General features: G+C 32.9%; 1 protein-coding gene across 2 annotated transcripts; it reads left to right on the top strand.

Annotated features, from left to right (window-relative positions):
• The first annotated feature begins 10,249 nt into the window (after positions 1–10,249).
• On the top strand, positions 10,250–20,092 carry LOC104893048 (phosphomevalonate kinase, peroxisomal). Of its 2 annotated transcripts, XM_010679094.4 has the most exons (11): positions 10,250–10,435; positions 10,999–11,068; positions 11,345–11,495; positions 12,048–12,145; positions 12,977–13,086; positions 13,186–13,238; positions 14,650–15,036; positions 15,977–16,081; positions 17,672–17,899; positions 18,537–18,659; positions 19,414–20,092. In XM_010679094.4, the coding sequence occupies exons 2-11, from the start codon at positions 11,061–11,063 to the stop codon at positions 19,678–19,680; spliced, it is 1,530 nt and encodes a 509-aa protein (XP_010677396.1). In that variant the 5' UTR covers positions 10,250–10,435; positions 10,999–11,060; the 3' UTR covers positions 19,681–20,092. The 2 variants fall into 2 exon arrangements, with proteins under 2 accessions (XP_010677396.1, XP_048500707.1); XM_048644750.2 differs by lacking the exons at positions 10,250–10,435; positions 10,999–11,068; positions 11,345–11,495 and having other exon boundaries at positions 13,170–13,238.
• The last annotated feature ends 1,772 nt before the right edge of the window (positions 20,093–21,864 follow it).

Consider the following 21,864-nt stretch of genomic DNA (forward strand, 5'->3'; position numbering starts at 1 on the left):
ATTTTAAAATTAACTGATTTTCAAATATATCTTTTTAAAATATATATTTATCTTTTATATTTTATTTAAAAGATTTAGTTTTCGAAAATTATTATTTCCGGTTTTAAAATGTTTCGGATTTTTAAATATAAAAACTGTTTTCCGGTTTTGTAAAAGATTTTGAAAAAGATATTTTTCCTAAAAACTAGCTAAAGTATTTATTTATTTATTTCCTAAATCTGATTACACGCCTAAAGTTTACTGCTACGTTTTAGTAGTTAGTGGATTTAGTGGTTAAGTTAATTATCCTCCAAGTATTTAATTAAATTAAATAAGTTAATTATTCTCCAAGTTTGCAAAACCACGTAATGTGTTACTGCTTCTATGAATGAAGTAATGGATTAGTGGATGATTACATGACATGAATAATAATTTAATTTAATTAATTAATTAAAATCATGGAGAACATGTGATAATGGTCTAAGTTAGTGGAAATCATGTCTTGTCTTAATGTCTATAAATAGGCGCCTAATTCATTGAGAAAATTGTGTCTGACTTAGTTAATTTGTCTTAAGTTATCTAAAGTGTCAGTGCCTTTCCTTAAGAGAATTCATACTTACATTAATCGAGTTTTATTACTCTTCCATTTTTTAAAAGTGTATTTTTGAGAAAAAGGGTTTGAGTGAACTCTTGTAAGTGTGAGAAAGCTTTGAGTGAAGCAAGAGAAAGAGAAAGAGAAAGAGAGAAAGGAACTTCGAGTGAAGTTTGAGAGAAAACGTCAGTTGTTGGGAACTGTCGTTGGGAACTCCATGAGTTGAGTGACTTAAGTTGAGAATCGAGAGAAAAGTAATAGGTTGTAATCAGAGTTGTTTTGGCCTATTATAGTGGAAAGTTGTTTAAAATCCCTTGTGGTCGAGGTTGTTTCTTCCTACTAGGCCTAGGAAGTTTTTCCTCGTAAAATCTCTCGTGTTCCCATTGTTTGTTCCCAAGTTTACTTTTAATTCCGCAAAAAGTATAGCTTATTCTCTCACTATAATTCACCCCCCTCTCTTATAGTGCTCATATTATACAACAGTAAAGTCCTTCAAATTCTGTGTCCATGCGACACTTATGTATATTGATTTTCGAAATTGTAATGGTTTATGGAAAAAAGTTTTGTTAATTATGTTATGAATAAGACAATAATTATCATGATCCCTATATAAATCAATTAATCTCATTTTTGTTAATTTTTGAATTATTTTATAAGTAAAATATTGTCGTAAATTTCGTTCCTAATTTTTGCAAATCATGATTCTCCAAAGTTTTTCCAGATTCTTATCCCTTCATGGCCACATTACTTCCTTGCTTCCTTCCTTTTAAAAACAATAAGTAATCGTTGATTGATGATAAGTAAAAAAAATCTCCACTAAATAAGCAACTGATTGTTCCTTAAGTGCTATAATTTAGGCAAACTAATGACTAACACCTCTATAACTATAAGTATATAAGGCTAAAAACTTCCCGTGAATACTCAAAGGTCGAAGCAAAACCGAAATTTACGGCAATAGTATCATTGAAACCGAAATCTCAAATTCCAAACAAGGTAATTATTTTGCTACTTGGCACAGTGATAAAGCAGTTGTTTTTAATGGATTGTTGCTATAAATCAGGCTACACACCAATTACAATTTAGGTAAGTTCCTATTCCTATTGAAATGAATCTAATATTTTTAAAATTTGAAACATATTCATTGTATACTATACATCAATGTTTTGGATCTATATACATTGAACTAGCATATGTAGAAATATTATTTAAGAAAAAATGAATATCCAAGAAAAAAGTTAAAAGACTCGAGACAAACTGAACTATTAAAAAGTACTAAATGTAGCATTTTGATTATTTATTTTCTAGAAACATGCTCTAAAATTGATTAATTGGTTACATAGATTAGTCATATATGATTTGTATATTAGCAATTACTATTCTATGGACACTATATGTACAACATAATTAGTCAAATATTAGTTGTATCTATCATAATTTGTCAAGTTCTTATTGATTCTCATATACATGCTTTTTTCGAATGGACGAAAATTATAGAGTGATGCATATATATTTATCATGTATATGATGCAGATGTTTTTATCATTCTTATTTTTATTAGGTTTATATGGCATATTGTTATTAAAGATTAACCATTAATTTATTCCTTAGATGACTACACATCAACATTTATATATATATATATATATATATATATATAGGGGCAAGATCACATAAGAATGCTCCTTACATGAGAAATGAGAATGAATCTCAACCACACGATTGGTTTAGAGTTACAACACTTATTCATTAGAGTTATATCCCTCTAAAAAATTTTGAATTCAAAAAAAAAATTGTTTTGTTTTTGAATTTTTTTTCAAATATTTTGTTTTTGGAGTTACATCACTTTTTCATTAGAGTTACATCACTTATTCATAAGAGTTATGGCGTGTAAAATTCATTCTCATTTCTCATATAAGTATGCATTCTCATATGAACTCACTTCTATATATATATATATATATATATATATATATATATATATATATATATATATATATATATATATATATATATATATATATATATCCATCACATTTCTAAGTATAAGTTGAAGAACTATGATCATTAACATACGATTCTGCAATAAACCAAACTAATATATTTAGAATCAAGGTTTTATCAATTCAGACAATTTTGTTCAAATAAATTCGATTAAGGTCTAATAATGATTTAAAAAGGTAGGTTTATTTCAAATGTAATAAAATCGATGATTGTATTATTGAGACATTTAAGTAATCCTATTAATCATACTATATAAGTTAAAACATTTATAAATCCAAACTTAATTTATAGTATTTTCTTAGATATAATATTTAGATTTACAAAGTTATAATACAACAAGGATTGCAAAAGCTATAAGTGTTTGTTCAACAACAATTAATTATCACGAATATTTTTTATTTTAGATAACATGCGCAATGTTCAGTCAATCAAGTGTACATGGACATCATACGGGTTGATTGATATACCATATCACAAAGGAGAGGGTTGAGAAAGACTATGAAATTCGGGAGTGGTTATGGTTACATTAATGACTGCAAGTAATAGTGCAAGTTATCATTTTATCTGAACCTTAACTCTTAGTGAAGTAATGGTTCGACATATTTACCATAAACTTTTCATTAGATAGGTTCAACTATATGTTAGAGAATCTAATAAATGGTTCGACATATTAACCATAAACTTTTCACTTCTTGCAACATTATGTGGAATACTAAATGAGCTATTATCAAAATAAATATCTTAACATCATACTAGGATAAAAGGAAGCTTATATTGACAAAATAACGTGAAAGGTTTTCAAATTACTTTGATAGCTAACAAGGAAGGAACAATTCACCACATATATGTCAGTTTTCCTGCATATATCTTATATGTTTCGTATAATTATAGAGATTGACAGAAACTGTAGATAAAGTAGGAGAGAAATAAGGAGATCAAATGGGAAATTTTTCTGGTATTACATATGAACTCAAAATAATTATTTTGAAGTCATGGTAGAATAATGGCAAAACAATCAAGTATAATTTAATCGGTACATTCTATACGATATTCTATGATATTTATCATTTTTTCATAAATAAAGTATAATATATTTTATAATTAGGAGCAAAATTGATAATAAATTAATGTAGTCTCTGAAATGAAGAAATGGGTTAAGCGAATATTTTTTCATTAGATAGGTTGAACTATACTGTTAGAGAATCTAATAAATGGTTCTACAAATTTAAATAATTAACAACTAACCAAAGTGATATACTATACGCTATAGTACATTATGTTTACTATTCTATTCCTTATTAAAACAAAAAAAAAGTTCAATAAATTCAGTCAAATTTATATAAGCTCACATAATATCTAATAAAAATGAATAAGCTCGGGTAAGTTTAGAAAAAGTCAGTTCAACAAAAATAAGAAGAAAAAAAGTTCGACGTACTTATAAAATAAGGTACAATGAAATCGGATAATTTTGTTCACATAAATTCGGTTAAGGTCTAATAATGACTAATAAGTTCAAAAGGTAGAATTATTTCCAAATATAGGAAAATTGTTTGATCATATTATTGAGACATTTAAGCAATCATATTAGTCATATTATATAAGTTAAAATATTCATATATTCAAACTTGACGTGTTGAATTTCCTTAGACATAATATTTAGATTTACAAAATTATAGTACAAAAAGGATTGCAAAAATTATAAGTGTTAACAACAGTTAATTGTCAAGAATATCTTTTACTTTAGATAACACGCGTAGTGTTCATTCAATGAAGTGTACACCAATATCATATGGATTATTTGATACTATATCACAAAATAGATGGATTGAGCGAGACTACGAAATTCGAAAGTGGTTATAATTGCATGATGGAGTGCCTGTAATAGTACAAATTGTCATTTTATCTGAATCTTTGAATGAAGAAATGGGCTAAGTGAATACTTTTTCATTAGATAGGTTGAACTATAGTGTTAGAGAGTCTAATAAATGATTCCACAAATTTAAATAAAAGAAAAATCAAAGTTGTATACTGTACGATCAACACGGTACCATTCCGTTTATTTTTTATTCTTTATTGAAAGCAAAAAACAAGTTAAAAAAATTTCATTAAATTTCATATAAGTTCACATAAAATCTAATAAAAATTAATAAGCCCGGGTAAGTCTAGAGAAAGTTGTTCAGCAAAGAGAAGAAGAAGTTCGATGTACTCATAAAATAAGGTATAATTAATTCAGATTTGTTCAAATAAATTCGATTAAGGTCTAATAATAACTAATAAATTAAAAAAGTTATGTTTATTTCCAAATTTAAGAAAATCGATTGATTATGTTATTGAGACATTTATGCAATATTATGATTCATATTATATAAGTTTAAACAGTCATAAATCCAAACTAGATGTGTTGAATTTCCTTAAATATAATATTTAGATTTACAAAGTTATTATACAACAAGGATTGCAAAAAGTAAAAGGGTTAGTTCAACAACAATTAATTGTCACGTATGTCTTTATTCAGTCAATGAAGTATACACCAACATCAGATAGGTTAATTGATACTATATCACAAAAGAGAAGGGTTGAGCAAGCCTATGGAATTCGGGAGCGAAAATGGTTACATGAAGGAGTGCCAGTATTAGGATAAATTTTCATTTTATCTGAACCTTTGAATGAAGCGATGGGCTAAGTTAATACATTTTGATTAGATATATAGGTTGAACTATAGTGTTAAAGAATCGAATAAATGTTTCTACAAACTTAAATAAAATAACAGCCAGAGTGATACACTATACGATACAATACTAATTTGTTTTTTTTTATTCTACACACTTTACTTCTTGATATCTTTCTTTTTAATATAACATTTTTGCATTTTTAATTCTTTATAACATGTTGCATCAAACTTTCTCCTCTTTTGGGAGTTATAGTAAGAAGATATATGAAAAAAAGAGGTATTATTGGTAATTTTTGGTATGATTACTTAATAAAGAAATGTATCAAGTAAAAAGAGACTAACATTATTGAAATTTGTAACAAATAAATGTCTCAATAAGGAATCCAAAAGCTATAAGTGTTAGTTCAACAACAATTAATTGCCACAAATATCTTTTATTTTGGATAACATGCGCGATGTTCAGTCAATGATGTGTACACCAACATCAAATGGATTAAGGCAATACTATATCGCAAAAGAGAGGGGTTAAGCACGACTAAGAAAAAACGAGAGCGGAATGGTTGCATTAACGAGTGCCAGTGATAGTGCAAATTGTCATGTTATCTGAACCTCTTAATGAAGTAATGGGTTAAGTGGATATTTTTTCATTAGACAGGTTGAACTAGAGTGTTAGAGAATCTAATAAATGGTTCGACAAACTTAAATAAAAGAACAACCAAAGTGGTACAGTACGATACAATACCATTCTGTTTATTTTATTTTTCCGTATTAAAAACAGAAAAAATTAATAAATTCGGTCAAATTCATATAAGTTCACATAAAATCTAATAAAAATTAATAAGTCTGGGTAAGTTCAGAAAAAGTCAGTTCGGCAAAATTAAGTAAAAAATACAGTTCGACTTACTCATAAAATAAGGTTTTTATCGATTCGGATAATTTTGTTGAAATAAATTCGATTAAGGTTTAATAATGATTAATAAGTTTAAAAAGGTAGGTTTATTTCACATGTAATAAAATCGATGATTATATTATTGAGACATTTAAGTAATCTTATTAATCATACAAGTTAACATTCATAAATCCAAACTTGATTTGTAGAATTTTTTTAGATATAATATTTACATTTACAAAGTTATAACAAAACAAGGATTGCAAAAGGTATACGTGTTATTTCAACAACTATTAATTATCACGAATATTTTTTATTTTAGATAACATGCGCGATGTTTAGTCAATGAAGTGTACATGGACATCATATGGGTTGATTGATACTATATCACAAAAGAAAGGGTTGAGATTCGGGAGCGGTAACGGTTGCATTAACGAGTGCAAGTAATAGTACAGTGCAAGTTGTCATTTTACCGATCTGAACCTCAGCTCTTAATGAAGCAATGAGTTAAGCCAATATTTTTTCATTAGATAGTTGAACTATAGTGTTAGAGAATCTAATAAATGGTTGGACATATTAACCATAAACTTTTCTCTTCTTGCAACATTATTTGGAATACTAAATGAGCTATTGTCAAAATAAATATCTTAACGTCATACTAGGAAAAAAGGAAGCTTATATTGGCAAAATAACGTGAAAGCTTTCAGATTCCTTTGATAGCTAGCAAGAAAGGAACAATGCACCACATATATGTCAGTTTCCTACATATATTCTATATGTTTCGTATAATTATAGAGATTGGCGGAAACTGTAGATAAAGTAGGTGAGACATAAGGAGATCATTTGGGTAAATTATTTGTATTACATATGAGCTCAAAATATTATTTTGAAGTCATGGTAGAATAATGACAAAACAATCGAGAATAATTTAATCGGTACATTCTATACGATATTCTATGATATTTATCATTTTTTCATAAATAAAGTATAATAATATTTTGAAATTAGGAGCAAAATTGATAATAAATTGGCCTTTATCCATATGAGGCATTAGGAAAGCATATACCTTCCTACTTACGTGATATTAAACTAAATCGAACAAAAATAATAATTTTAATTATATTATTATACACGCGATCTTGCCTTTTTAGTACCAAAGATTTTATATTATCCAAAATTATGTTATAATTTATATGATGATTGGGACGTAGCATATTAGTTAACAATAAATTATACTACAATGTTCGAAAATCAAAATGTACTACTTAATGGGAGAATTCAACTCTGGAAGGATGTGTATACGAAGTTCAATCTATAAGATAAAATGAGCAAAAAGTCAGGGAAGGATGTATCATCATATAGATCGATTGAACTTCGCTTATTGAGCAAAGCCAAGTTCCAAATTATGCAAAAAAAATAAATCATAACTTGCTTATGTAGCTTCCGTCAATCAAGGAAATAATTTGCATATATGATATAATTGACTTTATCGCTTATTGAATAAAAAGGAAACAATCAATAAGATAATATAATTTATGTATGTGTTTTAGGTAGTTGGGGTTTACATATCAACATTTATTTTTGAAAATATAACTTTTTTTTTCTGAATAATTCATTTATCGAAATTAAAAAATTATAAGGATCTATCATATGTTGATATGTGATCACAAGCCATTTTGAAAAAAAAAAAAAAAAAAAAGAAAATTTTCATTCAGCTTGATTTCTTTGCCACATATATTACATGTCAGTTTAACAATATTATTAGGGAACTTTTTGAATCTCAACAAGAGAAAAGATAGGCAACAATTAAGCCAAATAAAGTTAGGAGCTAATTAGGTGATCAGTTAAATAAGTATATATTGAGAAAATAATATGAGAGAGTATTATACTTATTTTTCGAAATAAGTTATAAGTCAAAATCTTATAACATATTTAGTGGCGGATCTATGATTTTACAACTGGTGAGTCACCACCGTCCACAACAAAATGTCAATCAATAATCAATGCATGAATTTAAAACTTCATAAAAAGTTTCACTCTAGAAGTAATACTCCGATCCAATTTTTCGAGATTTAAACCATATTCATAAAAAAATGTATTTTCATTTAAAAAATCATAATAAAATTAAAGTCGAACTAATACAAGATACTCAAAACACGAGTTTTCAAATATAAAACTACAGATTAGCTAATTTCAAGCCAATGGGTATATTAGTACCACAACTTGAAGTTCTTCACCACACCCATATAAACTTTTCTGTTTTTATCAATTACAACTCAGTAGAATACATTACCTCCTTCAAATTAACAAAAACCCATAACCAAATTATAAATTAAAATCAACAGAAAAAATTTACGCAAAGTGAATGGGAAAAAGGTAAATGGAGATTATTGCAAACAATGGTGTCCAATGGTTGGCCTAATGCAATGGTGGTGCAAGGCAGCAAGATATGAAGGTGAGAGGGATTGTACGTATAACGGGAACAAAAGTGGCTCAATGATTGAGTACGAGATATGGTCCAATTGTGTGATCTAATCTATCCTTTAATGAAGTAGTAGGCCAAGCGAAAAAATTCAATCAATTTTTTTTTTATAAGATTAATAATGGGTCACGTGGTCCACAATGATATTAACTACATCAACTGCTAAACACACGGGTCATAAGCCATTTTCAAAGTAAATAAATACATTATTATAAAACTTAAATTTATAAAAATAAAAATAATCCTCATGCAGTTGCACGGGTATAAAATTAGAATCAAGACTAAGTGGACAGCTATCAGTGGGTGGCCAAATATGATGCATCGGTGGTGCAAGAAGGTAGAATAAGACTTCTTTAAGTGGTTGCTGAAGCCGGCGTATGGCTGAGTGTTATTGGTGGTGCGAATTGTGATTTTATCTTAGACTCTATGAGAAGCAATAGACAGAGCATATACTATTTCTATCAACTTTTTTAAAAAATATATAGGTAGGTCATGTGATCCACCATGGCATTAACTATATCAGCCTAAATACACGGGTTATAAGTCAGTTTCGAAAATAATCTCAATACATGATTATGAAATCTTAAATCACAAGTTAATATTCACCACCATGACTTTAGGACGAACTTCTTAAAATTTTCAATTTATAAGACAAAACGTTTCCTGGGCAGTATGCACGATGCACGATGCACGATGCACGGGAAGTTACTATAATTTTCGGAAGCAATGTCGGAGAAAAAATCTTTATCCCAAGAATGACACTAATCCCGTCCGACTTCACTAAATTTTCTATCAGATTTCAGAGACGACTATTTCCTTTAATTAATGATATTTTTTTTTACTATGACCAAAAGTAAAAGTTAAGGACAAACTTTGTCTCATATAGGCATGTATCTTTCGATACCTGTTTCATGGACAATTTTATGTTGTCGTTTCCAGAGTTACGAGCAAAAAAGGTCTCAAGATCCTTTTTGTTGGATGAAGAACATTGTTTGCGTGCAAATACGCCAAATGTAGTTTATAAGGAAGTGTTCGCAAACATATAAATTGATTTGGAAATTTCATTTGTAATTTTTGTTCATCACCATTCATACTTTATGTTTTATGATTTTGTGTAATATGGGAAGTTAAGTCAATGTTATTATGTGACTTCCTTTAAATACTACCTCTGTTTTTATTTAGTTGCAACGTTTTGACTTTCACGCTTGCCAATGTACAATTTCAAATCATTTTATCTCTAATTGTATGTAAGTAAAAATTATAAAATTTTGATATTATGAAAGCTTACATCGAAACGAATCAAACAAGACCCACATGACTATTTTGTTTAACATATAAATCAATAAATGTGGTCAAATAAGAGAACATGAATAGTGCAATTTGTCAAACGTTGCAACTAAGTAAGAACGGAGGTAGTATGTAATAAAACAATAAATACTCCCGTGCATTATGCACGGGTCATAATACTAGTTTTATTATAAACGGTTTTTCTTTTCTTTTAAACTCCAGTTTCTTCCCAGAATCCGCGTGGGTTCAGTTGAACCCACACTGGATCCGCAAATGCTAAACGGCGAAACCACTAATTCTGCTAAACACTTGTGTAAATAGTAAACATGAGGAGTTGATAACTAATCAAAGGGCACAACTAATGAACAGTAGCGAAATTCCTCAATCAAATCTCACGAGGGGCTCGTGGGCGTGAAAACATAAGCAAATACTCCATACTTGTGTTTTTGGACTCTAAACTACTGAAAATTCTACCATTACCAAACACTCGCACCTCGCTCTCGCAACCTCCTCCTCAATTGTCACACACTCACTGTAAGACCCATTTTTTATTCTCTGATTTCATGTTTAGTAATTCAGATCAACAAATCTTAATCGTTTTTTCTATATTTAATTACAAATGTAAAAAGTGAATTTTAAATGGAAAAGCTGTACTAAAACATATGCTGTTGCTTTTTAATTCATACTTCTCTCGAATTTATGTAATATGTTCAATTTTTAATGATATACACTATGCTTAGAAGAAGTTCAGTTCCTTCAATTTTGATCTGCTTTTGGTATATTGCTTCATGCTTTAAGAGCAAATAAAGTTTCTTAGATGTTCTTTGGGGTATGATGTGAGAATATGATTTAGTTCCACAAATTATGGCTAGGTTTTCAAAGCTTGATGTATTCACTTATGAATTATAATTATGCAATAATGCTTTGTTTATCTATGTACATTGTAGGAATTGGAAGTGATCATAGTGGTAAATTTTTGTTACATGGACTATTTTATTGGATTTGTTTTATATAGTCGTTTTATTTGATTGTATATTCGAATTTCTGTTCAAAAGTTTGACGGATCTGCCACTCATTATCACTGATTATCCTAACAGTTGAAGTATAAGCCAAACAATTATTGACCCACATATCAAAAGTCAAGAAGCTCAACGACAATATGGAAATGTAAGTACTTTATTTTCATTAACTCTTTCAGTTCAATACTTTTCGTAGAGTAATAAAGTATACCCATCAATTAGTTGCACCATAAGAGATAATGCATGTTTCTCATCACTATTTTCCTCAGGGGTTAATTTGTTTTTGATATAGTATGTTATGGTGTGTGCATAATCTTGATTTCTACAGTATTTTCATTTAGGTATTAAGGAGACATGGATAGATTTATTGACATTATCATCTTGTTAATTGTGGTGTTTTGATTGATGCTTATGTATAATACAGAGTTGCATCAGCTCCTGGGAAAGTTTTGATGACTGGGGGTTATCTTGTTTTGGAGAGACCAAATGCCGGACTTGTGCTGAGTACTAATGCTCGATTCTATGCTATAGTCAAGCCATTTCACGACGATGTCACATCTGGAAGTTGGGCATGGGTATGTGCAATTTGTTCAAGTTAACTTAATTATTTGGTATTATGTGAATGTGGCGGCTGTATTATATATTTTTCTGTATTATGAATCGTTATAATTTCAAAAACAACTTGCACTCTATGTTGCTTCATTATCCAAGTGTCATTATCTATGTTACAATGTCAAGGATCTAACACAAGTAGTTAAGGTTAAATGAAGAGTCCATATGGCATAGGTATCGTCATACTTTGAGCTGATAAAGTTAGGAAAAATTTATTTGGTTCTTCAACTTGGTATTCATTGCCTGTTCTACATTAGAGGGATCCGTTATTTTGGTTGTTGAATTGACAATGAAGTGAAAGAAGATTAGCGTAGTATGGATTTACATGTATACTAATAAAATAAAGTCGATTTTCGCAAGCGGGATTTTTGCTTAAAGTGCTCAATAGCAATGAGTCAATGAAGCTTGCATGTCTTTGTTATCACAAATTTGTTTCATTGTTGGATCAAGAGGATAAGGTGATGCTTGTTTTAGTTTTTTGTCAACCTCAGCAATCTTCCTTTGCTCCTTTTCAGTCATGGATGGATGTGAAGCTAACATCTCCACAGCTTGGAAGGGAAACCGCGTATAAATTGTCTGTGAAGAACTTCACTCTTCAAAGTGTTTCATCAAGGCAAGATTTCGTTGAGTTCCCAATTATTGCACTTCATGTTTTGGCAGTTGTTTTTGGTGTTTCAGTTTTACATTAGTGTTAAATCTTTTTGATTTCCTGGATGCTAATCGTTTCATGTAGCTTCCTTAATAGCAACATCAGTTATTGACTTATAGCTTTTGTGTACTAGATACATTTCTGTATATTATTATATATTTATATGGCTTGTTAACTAGATGTGAGCTAATATTTTATCGAGGGTGTGAACTTTTTGGGAACCAAAATAAGTAGCTTCATTACTGAGGGAAAAATTACTTGACAAAACTAGTTGTGAAGCACATTTAAGACATAGGTTTACTTCAATATGCTCTTGCACAGCTCTTCTGACTAGATTGGAAACAAATTGTTCTAAAGTTGGCTGGAGAGCTGACATATTGTGTTGAATCAAACTAAATTCCGATCTAACATGATATTTCACTAGTAATGTCCCTTATTTTTTGAAGGTGTGTGCACGCTTGTATGTTTGTCTTTCTGGGTGTTTGTGATTGCGTTTTCTGGGAAGAGGGGTAAGAATTCACATATGTAAATTTGAACTTGCTGACAGAAATACAGAATGATGGATGTTTGTTTAGAGCCATGAGAATTGGATTCCTTTTTCACCACAAACATGCAACTTCCAAGTCTTTTCTCCCTCCTCCATTGAGTTTAAATGTGGTTTGTAGCTTTGATTGAGCCAGCCTAGAATTGCATGACCTTGAAATGTGATCTGTCAGTTTATTGTCTTAGTGGTGTCAGTGAAAGCAAGAATACTACTAAAAATAACATATCATGCTTATTATATTAATTTATCAGTGATGCAAGAAACCCTTTTGTGGAACAAGCTGTGCAGTACGTTATAGCAGCTGCCCATGCTAAATTTGACCAGGATAAGAAGGATATATTGCAGAAACGCCTTTTGCAAGGTGATAGATCGTTTTCGATATTTATTTTTGATTAATTTGAATGGATGTTGATTGTTGGGACATCTTGAATGTGATGTCTTAAGTGGGATAGTGATGCAGGTCTTGATATCACAATTATGGGTGCGAATGCATTTTATTCATATCGGGATCAGGTAATCTTTCTATAAAGTTCTCTTTTCTTAATTCTGTTAGCTTCACTGTTGCCTGCTGGGAAACCGGTTATCCAAAAATGGCACGGTTAGCAAACTGATTATAAAGCAACAATCAAACAAAAAAGTTGAGTTCATAATGTTGCTATTTAGTTTAGTATCATAATTCATAGGTTGACCAGGTATAGATAGCTTGCCTTTACTTCAAACAGATAATCATGTTAAAATTGACCATCAGGCCAGTGTGAATTCACCTAAAATAGCTTATAGTGGCATGTGCGTGAAACCAGGTAGATTGGGTCAGGAGTGTTCAAGAATAAGACATAACTGAACCTTTATGCTAGATTTATTGAAGAGAAAACGAAATCACCAACTATGCTGCAACAGAAGTCTAGTAAACCCCGGAATCTGGAAGGCTATATAATATGTTCAGTTGCGCATAGCTCTTTTCACAGCTTACTAAGTGTTTCTAAGCTGGCTTTGTAGTTACAATTATTAATCTTTCTTTACTTGTGCACACTGATTGGCATCATTGGTAAGGTTGGAGCTGTCAAATCTCAATTACTGTAGCTAATTGCATATATTGTTATGTGGATCATTTGGCTTCGAGGTGCAGCATCTAATTGATGTGAGAAGATTTAGAGAATATGTTGTGCTATAAATCCCACAACTGTTGATATCTAATACTCCCTTCGTTTCAAAAATTTACTCACTGTCCTTTTTAGTGTGTTCCACAAAATTTACTCACTTCTTTTCTTCCATTTTGGACATGAGGCCCACCGTTACTTTTTACTTTTATTAGTCAATCTCCTTGTTTTATAATTGTTTCTCCTTAACCCCAACTTTTTCCATTTCTCCCACCAACTTCTCTGGTTCTTGTGAAAAGAGAAGTGGGTAAATTTTTCAGAAACGAAGGGAGTATAATATATATATTTGATAATAAGGTTAAATATGATAAATTATTAAAATAGAGCTAAAGAGTAGTAGTGTAATCACTTTGTTCTACATGATAGACATCTCGTATTTTCTTTTACACATGACCCATGACAGGAGCAAATTTAGACCCAGTTGTACCATGAGCTAATCAAACAATAGTGAAAGAAATTGCAAATTGAAACACAATATCTTTATCAGACTGGACAGAAAATGTCATGAGATGAGGCTTAATCTTATTTGGTTTCATATAATTGATGCCAAAGTCCTGTATTGCCTTTAGGGGGTATTCACTTTGTTATGTGAGGGTGGGTGGGATCTCTGTTAATTGATCTTTGATCAGGGACGCACTCATTGCTTGTGGTTAAGGTACGATTTTTCATGCAAATGACATTTCATTTACTGGTGCTGCTACTTTTGTTTGACTCTAAGGCATAGGCAAAGCAGATGAGCAATCCTAATTTTGCACTTTGTCTCATAGTTAGAAGCTCATGGACTGCCTCTCACACCAGATTCATTGGCTCAACTCCCTCCTTTCTCTTCGATTACCTTTAATTCAGACAATGCAAATGCCGCACATTGCAAACCTGAAGTTGCTAAAACCGGGTTGGGTTCATCTGCCGCAATGACAACAGCAGTGGTTGCTGCTCTACTTCAGTATCTTGGTGTTGTTAATCTTTCAGAGTCAGCCAAAGGTCATCATCAAGACTGTAATAGTGTTGCTGATCTTGATCTAGTTCACATGATAGCTCAAACTTCTCATTGCATTGCCCAAGGGAAAGTTGGCAGCGGTTTTGATGTTAGTTGTGCAGTTTATGGCAGTCAACGTTATGTCCGCTTCTCGCCAGAAGTTCTGTCATCTGCTCAGGTTCCTTTTTGCTCTTTGGTGGTCTCTTTTCTTAGTTGGTGATTATTAAATATTTTTGATGAATGTTGGATGTTAATTTTCATTACAGTTGGTAGGTTTTGCATATGTTACTCGGACTCGAGTACCCATGTAGGACATCCTACATGGGTGCGTGTTCTATTCTCCAGCTTGTATATTTTGTGAAACTTTTCCTATGATTGGCCCTAGGATGAAGTGTCCAAGTCTCCAAAACCATGTCGGAGTGTCAAGGATCTAAACTTGTGGTAAAATGAAGAGTCCGAGTAACATAGGCTTTTGCTACCGGCTTAGGTGTATTTTGCAATTGCTTGTTGACATATCTGATTACCAAAGTGCATTTGTTGTGCTAGAACCAAGGGCTCTAAAAATTCTCTGTTTAGGCCATAGAGATTGCTTGTACTGCTGATTACAAATATTGATTGATCTTGTATGCTTACTTCTTGAACAAACTAGCTTAAAACAATATTGATGCTTCATTTTGCTTCTCTTCTAGTGGATGCTTTTACTTTTAATATGATCATCAATGTCTCTCAGTTCTTTTTATGGTACTACTAGGTAGAATTATACAAGCATGTGGATAATACGCCCATATTTCAATTCTGCACGTGCTTCCGATTTGTAAGCAGTGCATCCACTTCCTACTTTGTGAAGCAATGTTATAATATAATCCAAACAGAATTCATTATGAGGACAGCAAATTGCCAGGTTGTGACTTGTTGATTTGTAGAAGGACCAATTTCTAAGCTGACTATGCTCATTAGTCATTAGTAAAACAAATGTGGTGGAACTATGCATGCATGTCTTATTGATTTTTCTTTTCCCAATGGAACTATGTGTCACGATGTATTAGTGTTTACTAGAACTGTATTTTGATCTAAGGGAAACGAAATAGGTGAGACATGACTGTGTTTGCATTACGTAGGTTGCAGGGACAAGGGCACTACTTCAGGAAGTCGTTGTTGATGTGATGGAAGGAAAGTGGGATCATGAGATGGATAGGTTTGCGTTGCCACCACGAATGACTCTTGTGAGTAGGAACTTCATCTCTCTGCATCACACATTATTGAAATAAGCTATTAGCCCAATTCGTCATGTACTTCTAGTCCTAGATGAGACATTTATGTTTTTAGTGTCCTGCTATGATGTATTTGAATTTTTGCATGCAAGGCTAATACAATTTTGAATTTTCAGACACTATCGCCACTTCTTTTTTTTTTTGTTAGAAGACCTTCTGACATTTCTACAAATAGTCAAAGAGGAAAATGGAATTATTTCTGAAGATAGATAAATATTTTGTTCTTCTGTGAATTTCTGTTTGGCGGTTGAGGGACTTTTGTTTCTCACTAGCCATGGACTGTCTTTGGCCTAGTCTACCAAGAGTCAGCAGTCAGCACTCAGTAATATCTTTTTTATGGATTCTCCTTTGCAATCGTCTCTTTTCAAAATACGGAATATATCAAACATTTTGTGATTTATGTAAAAATTGGTACTTCTGATTTATCACCTACTTTATAGTCATTTAGCATGTTGGGGTTGTGAATGTCTTATAGGGTGATGTTGCTTTGCTGCATTACGCGTGTTTCAATTAGGCAAGGCATTTAGGCTGACAAATCGCTTCTTACCTGCTTTCATTTCTTTAATTCTTTCTTCCGATCTTGATGAATATGGAAATATGGGATTTAACCTTGTCTCTAGCCCCTCTTGTAGATCTGTTACAAGCTTCTCATTGAGCTTCTTTCTTATACATAGCAGATTAGAAATTAGGGAAATTTCCTGAGGTACCTTTGAGGTTTGGCTTAATTCTCAAAATACCCTATTGAATGTTGAAGTTCAAAGTTTAAGTTTCAAGGGTACCTTAGGAAATTAATGCACTTGAATTTTGGTATATGATAAGGGTATTTTGAGCCCAAACACAAAGTTCATGGGTATATGAGGAATTCCTCAAATGTGAAGGGTAATTTGAGAATTACGTCAAACCTCGGGGTGGCTTGAGAAAATTTCCCTAGAAATTAAGGCTGCTCCACCTCTGGCCTCTGCTTATGCTATAACTCATAGAACTTATTGGCTCTCATCTGAATTTATTGGAGCTTATCTGAACTTTTCAGAACTTTATTAGACCTGAAACTTATTTTTGTAAGGTAAAGAGAATGCACCCTTAATGAGTTTTGACATGCATCTTACCATGAGTCACGAGCGAATCTGCTATTGATTATTTTCACTTTTCAACAGCTATTGCTGGTTTCATCATCAGAAGACTAACAGGAGACTTGTCCGCATGTAGCTGAAAACAACAATTTGATTTAAAGTACTAGCATTAAATTTGTTATGTCTTGTTAGCTGCATGGTCTGTTATCTATACACTTTCTCATTTGAGTAGGACTAAATGGCAGACAGAGGCACCTCATGTGAAGACTAATTTGTTCGTTTTAAAGCTCTTACATGATATCATTGTAAAACCTTAGCAGAATAAAAGGATTCATTGCAATTTGCATCTTATATAATTTGCTAAAAGCTTCAATTGAAGAGGAACCTTGTCTGCACGTACCTACAATCCTTGAACTTCATATAGGTTTTAAAGCTTATTATTGCTCTTATTGATTACTATTATCATTTCTAGCTACTTGGAGAGCCAGGAAGTGGTGGATCATCCACACCATCAATGGTTGGCGCTGTTAAGAAGTGGCAAAAATCTGAACCTGAAAAGTCTGTGTACACATTCACAAAATTGTCGGAAGCAAATTCAATGCTTGAGAAGCAATTAATCAAGCTGAGGAAACTAGCAGAAGAACAAGGCATGGCATATGACAGCATCATTGACAGATGCTGCAGGCATAAATCAGAAAAGGTAATACGTAATGCTTGCTGAGTGGTGCGTATTTCTCTTATGGTTCTATTCTTTAGGCATTGTTTTCAAAAGATTTACTTTCTGGATGGTTCATGCTTGGTTGTGTTGTTCATGGTTGTATCTTACGCTGTTACTTCAGCAAGTATGATTGCCCATATATCAACTGGATAGAAATGTACTTGTAAGATTGGTTATATGAGATTTTGAATAGTAGGGGAATGTGGATTCATTGTCTATTTCGTTTTAATCTGCATTTCTCTTTTCTTTGCTTACCAAGTTCTATCTCCTTCTCAACCCATTTAACTATTGATTATTGGTTGTAATTGTGATTGTGATTCTTGATTCTTTTCCCAATTTGATGCTTGTATTTTCTTGACCTTTCTGTAACACCACTTGTGTATATATATTTTTTTGAAGCTGATAAAGAAAACACCAACCTTTTGTGCGCCTGCTGGAAATAACTTCCCATTTAGCTTTATCTATCTATAGTTAAGCCTGTATATGTATCTATGCCAGCGTCAGGATTCATGTGAGGTTACTGACTTATTGTAGTTGTTGTTCTTGATCTTTTCTAACCTTCATAACAATTATTTTCTACCAAAAAGAGCTGAATGAAATTAACAATTTTTGGAAACAGTGGACGGAACAATCAATTACACCAAGTGAGCAAGCTGTTGTTGAAGCACTACTAGGAGCTCGAAACGCAATGCTGGACATCAGAGGCCATATGCGCCGGATGGGAGATGCTGCTGGTGTCCCGGTAAGTTTTCCATCTTGCTTATTACTCTGCAGTGCCTGTCAACCAACAAATGTTAATTGTTTACCATGAGCTTATGCTTCTTTCAAGGACACACCTTTCGTACACTATATTTCGTCTTGTTCACCTTCCTTTCTCCAGATAATGAAGGGGGACATGATTGTTCTATAGTCTCTCTGTCCCCCAAGTGTTACCCATCTCACTTGGGCATGGAGTTTTAGGAAGAGTAGTTCTACATCGAGGAGAGAGAGGAAAAGTAGATGTGATTAGATATGGTGAGTTTCTATGATGAAGAAATAATAAAAATGATTGGAGATAAAGAATAACTCTTTATTGAGGGAGAAGGAAAAACGTAAGCGTGATTGAAAATAGTGGGTGAGTTATATTGAGAGACGAGAAAGTGTTTGTGAGTGGTGATAATGGACCCAACCCCAAGAATGAAACAGGTAAAGTATCTGGGATATTTTAAAATGCGAAAATGGGTAAAGCTTTGAAAGACAAAGAGGGTATTGAATTACACCTAAACGCTCTCCCTGCATAAGATATTGATGGCGAAGAACTAACCTGTTTCCGAGGGATAACTCTCTGCAGGGTCGAGCAATGTTTAAGATGGCAGAAGTACCCGCATTTCCTTACAGTATTTCGTTATACTATGTACATTCTGCATGCAGTCACTCAAGACATGAAACATATAAAATCTTGGTTATATTATTTATTGTAACACACCTATTTATATTTTATATACCTCTTATCACAGATAGAACCAGATTCACAAACTCGGCTTTTGGATGCTACCATGGATATGGAAGGGGTCTTATTGGCTGGAATTCCTGGAGCTGGTGGCTTTGATGCAGTCTTTGCAATAATTTTAGGTGATTCAAGCAGCCAAATTGCTACAGCATGGAGCTCTCTTAATGTTTTGGCTCTTCCGGTAAGGGAAGATCCTCATGGTGTGAGTTTAGAAATCGGTGATCCACGTTTGCAGGAGATCACATCAGGCATTTCTTCAGCAAATATCAACTAATTCCTTTCCTTGGCTTCAGCCGTCTCTTTGCATGTGGGGAGCTCTTTTTACATGATTTGTATTTGGCAGGCTTCATTGATAAGTTAGGGGTAGCTTCTTGAATTTTATGTGTCTTAATTATTTTTTTCCCCCAATAAATGATAAATTTGTTGAGATTTTTTATCAATGCAATAAGAAGGTTTGGAGATCGAACCATTACTCGATCAATTGAATGTATTGAGCTGTAAGCTAAACCTTGGATAGGAAGTATCCTACGCTTTAGCTCAGACGATTTGGGATCGGTTTTTCTTTACACTTAGAATCTGGAGATAGAATAAGTAAACTTTAAACCTTATTTGGAGGTATATATGTAAGAGAAAATATGTAATGTGAAATCTTGTTAGATTCATACTAATGTGTTGTTTTAAGTAAACTGAAATGTGCAAATTGGTTCCTCCACAACTGTTGCAAAGCAAAGAAAGGATGGTATGTGTCAGCTATATCAAAGCGATTAGAAATGAAATGTTTGGTTTGTGTTTTTAAGGATATATACTGAAACATAAGAGCGAGTTATTGCCGACACATAAAGCTAACAAACAATTTAGGTATATACAGTATTCCAAGATGGGAAGATGCAAACACAATTACATATGATATCCTATATATGGAGTGAATAACACATCTATTAATAGACTAAGGAATGGGATGTGAGGAAATTTTTCAGCTTATTTGTCCCCTCCAATCCTCGTGAAATTCTAGAGATGGAACTCTCGAAGCATTCTGACGCAGATGATGCTAGGTATCGGCCTCTCACTGCGTCGGATGAATATTCGACAAAAACAGGGTATGCTTTTACTTTGCAACATCAACAAAATGATATGTGTAGCATGACAAGCCCTCAGCAGGGTCGCTTCTTCCGCACCCTTTGGAGCTTGAACATCATGCCAAAATGGAAACTCTTCCTCTGGAAATTATGGCATAATAGTATAGCGTCAGTGGATAACCTCTTGAGAACGGGTGTAGGGACCTCTACAGGTTGCTCTATTTGCCTAGAGGATACTGAGGATAGTCATCACAATTTTTTGACATGCCCGCTAGCTCTCGAAGCTTGGGCAACCAGTGCTACTGCCATTAGTTCTACGCTCATTCAGGGGGCCACCTTCTTGCAATGGCTGGAAACTACAGTCCTCCATTACCGCAATTCTTAAGGCACTCATGAGCCTATACTACCGCTTCTCGTGGGCACTTTATGGGCCATTTGGCTTACCAGAAATGGCCAAGTCTTCAGACGCATACGCGCCAATAAGGAAGTGTATAAAACGCATTTTGATATATGCCAGAAGCAACATATGGCTTTCTCTCACGCAGACAACAATAGTCTTAATATGGCCCTCATTCCTGGCCCCGCGGGGTTTCAATCACGCACATTTTTGGGCTTTCCACTATCAGCTATGATCTGGTTATCATCTGTATTGATGGGGCATGGGATAAAAATACTCACAAAGCTGTAGCGGCGTGGGTGGCCGAGACACGCCTTCAAGCAACCAGAGCACAATAGGCAACAATCATTAGAACGGCGTCGGCGGTACAAGCAGAAGCTACGGCATGTCTCATGGCTATTCAGTGGGCGAAGGCCAATTCCATAGAGAACATCCTCATTTACACGGATTCTGAACTACTGGTGCTCTACCTGGCCTCCAAGGTAAGACCAGCTTTGTTGGTCACTCACATCATCAAGGATATTCAACACCTTGCACCCTCCCTCGAATACTGCAGGATCCTGAAGGTCGCTCGTCACAATGTGGCCCCAGCTCACAATCTAGCCAAGCGGTGCAAGGAGACGAGTTTTCCCTTTATTGTTCCTTGATTTAGTTTATAGGTATCTTGAATCTGTATGTTTTCCACGTTGTCAAAAAAAAAAAAAATAGGTTGGGGAAAACCACTTTGTCACTTATCTATTAATTATTGAACTAACCTTTAAACTCATATATTAACTCGCAATGCATTAAAGTGTTCATAATCTCTCACTGTGTTTGGTCTTGCAAAACAGTAGTCCAAAGTCCATGCAACATTTGTATAAAGGTTGGAATTTTCCCCCTTCTCCAAGAAAGAAATATTCTAGACTATTTCTTGGACCTATAATAGAAGTTATATAAAATTAGAAAAATATGCATATATTCCCAACCTGATACTTCTTTAAAATCC

The sequence above is a fragment of the Beta vulgaris genome, chromosome 5 (assembly GCF_026745355.1).
Source record: "Beta vulgaris subsp. vulgaris cultivar EL10 chromosome 5, EL10.2, whole genome shotgun sequence".
In the NCBI taxonomy this organism is placed as follows: domain Eukaryota; kingdom Viridiplantae; phylum Streptophyta; class Magnoliopsida; order Caryophyllales; family Amaranthaceae; genus Beta; species Beta vulgaris.

Coding starts and splice junctions, on each gene's coding strand:
- LOC104893048 (XM_010679094.4), top strand. Junction 12,146..12,976: donor CTTCAAAGTGTTTCATCAAG/GCAAGATTTCGT, acceptor TTAATTTATCAG/TGATGCAAGAAACCCTTTTG. Junction 18,660..19,413: donor GAGATGCTGCTGGTGTCCCG/GTAAGTTTTCCA, acceptor CTCTTATCACAG/ATAGAACCAGATTCACAAAC.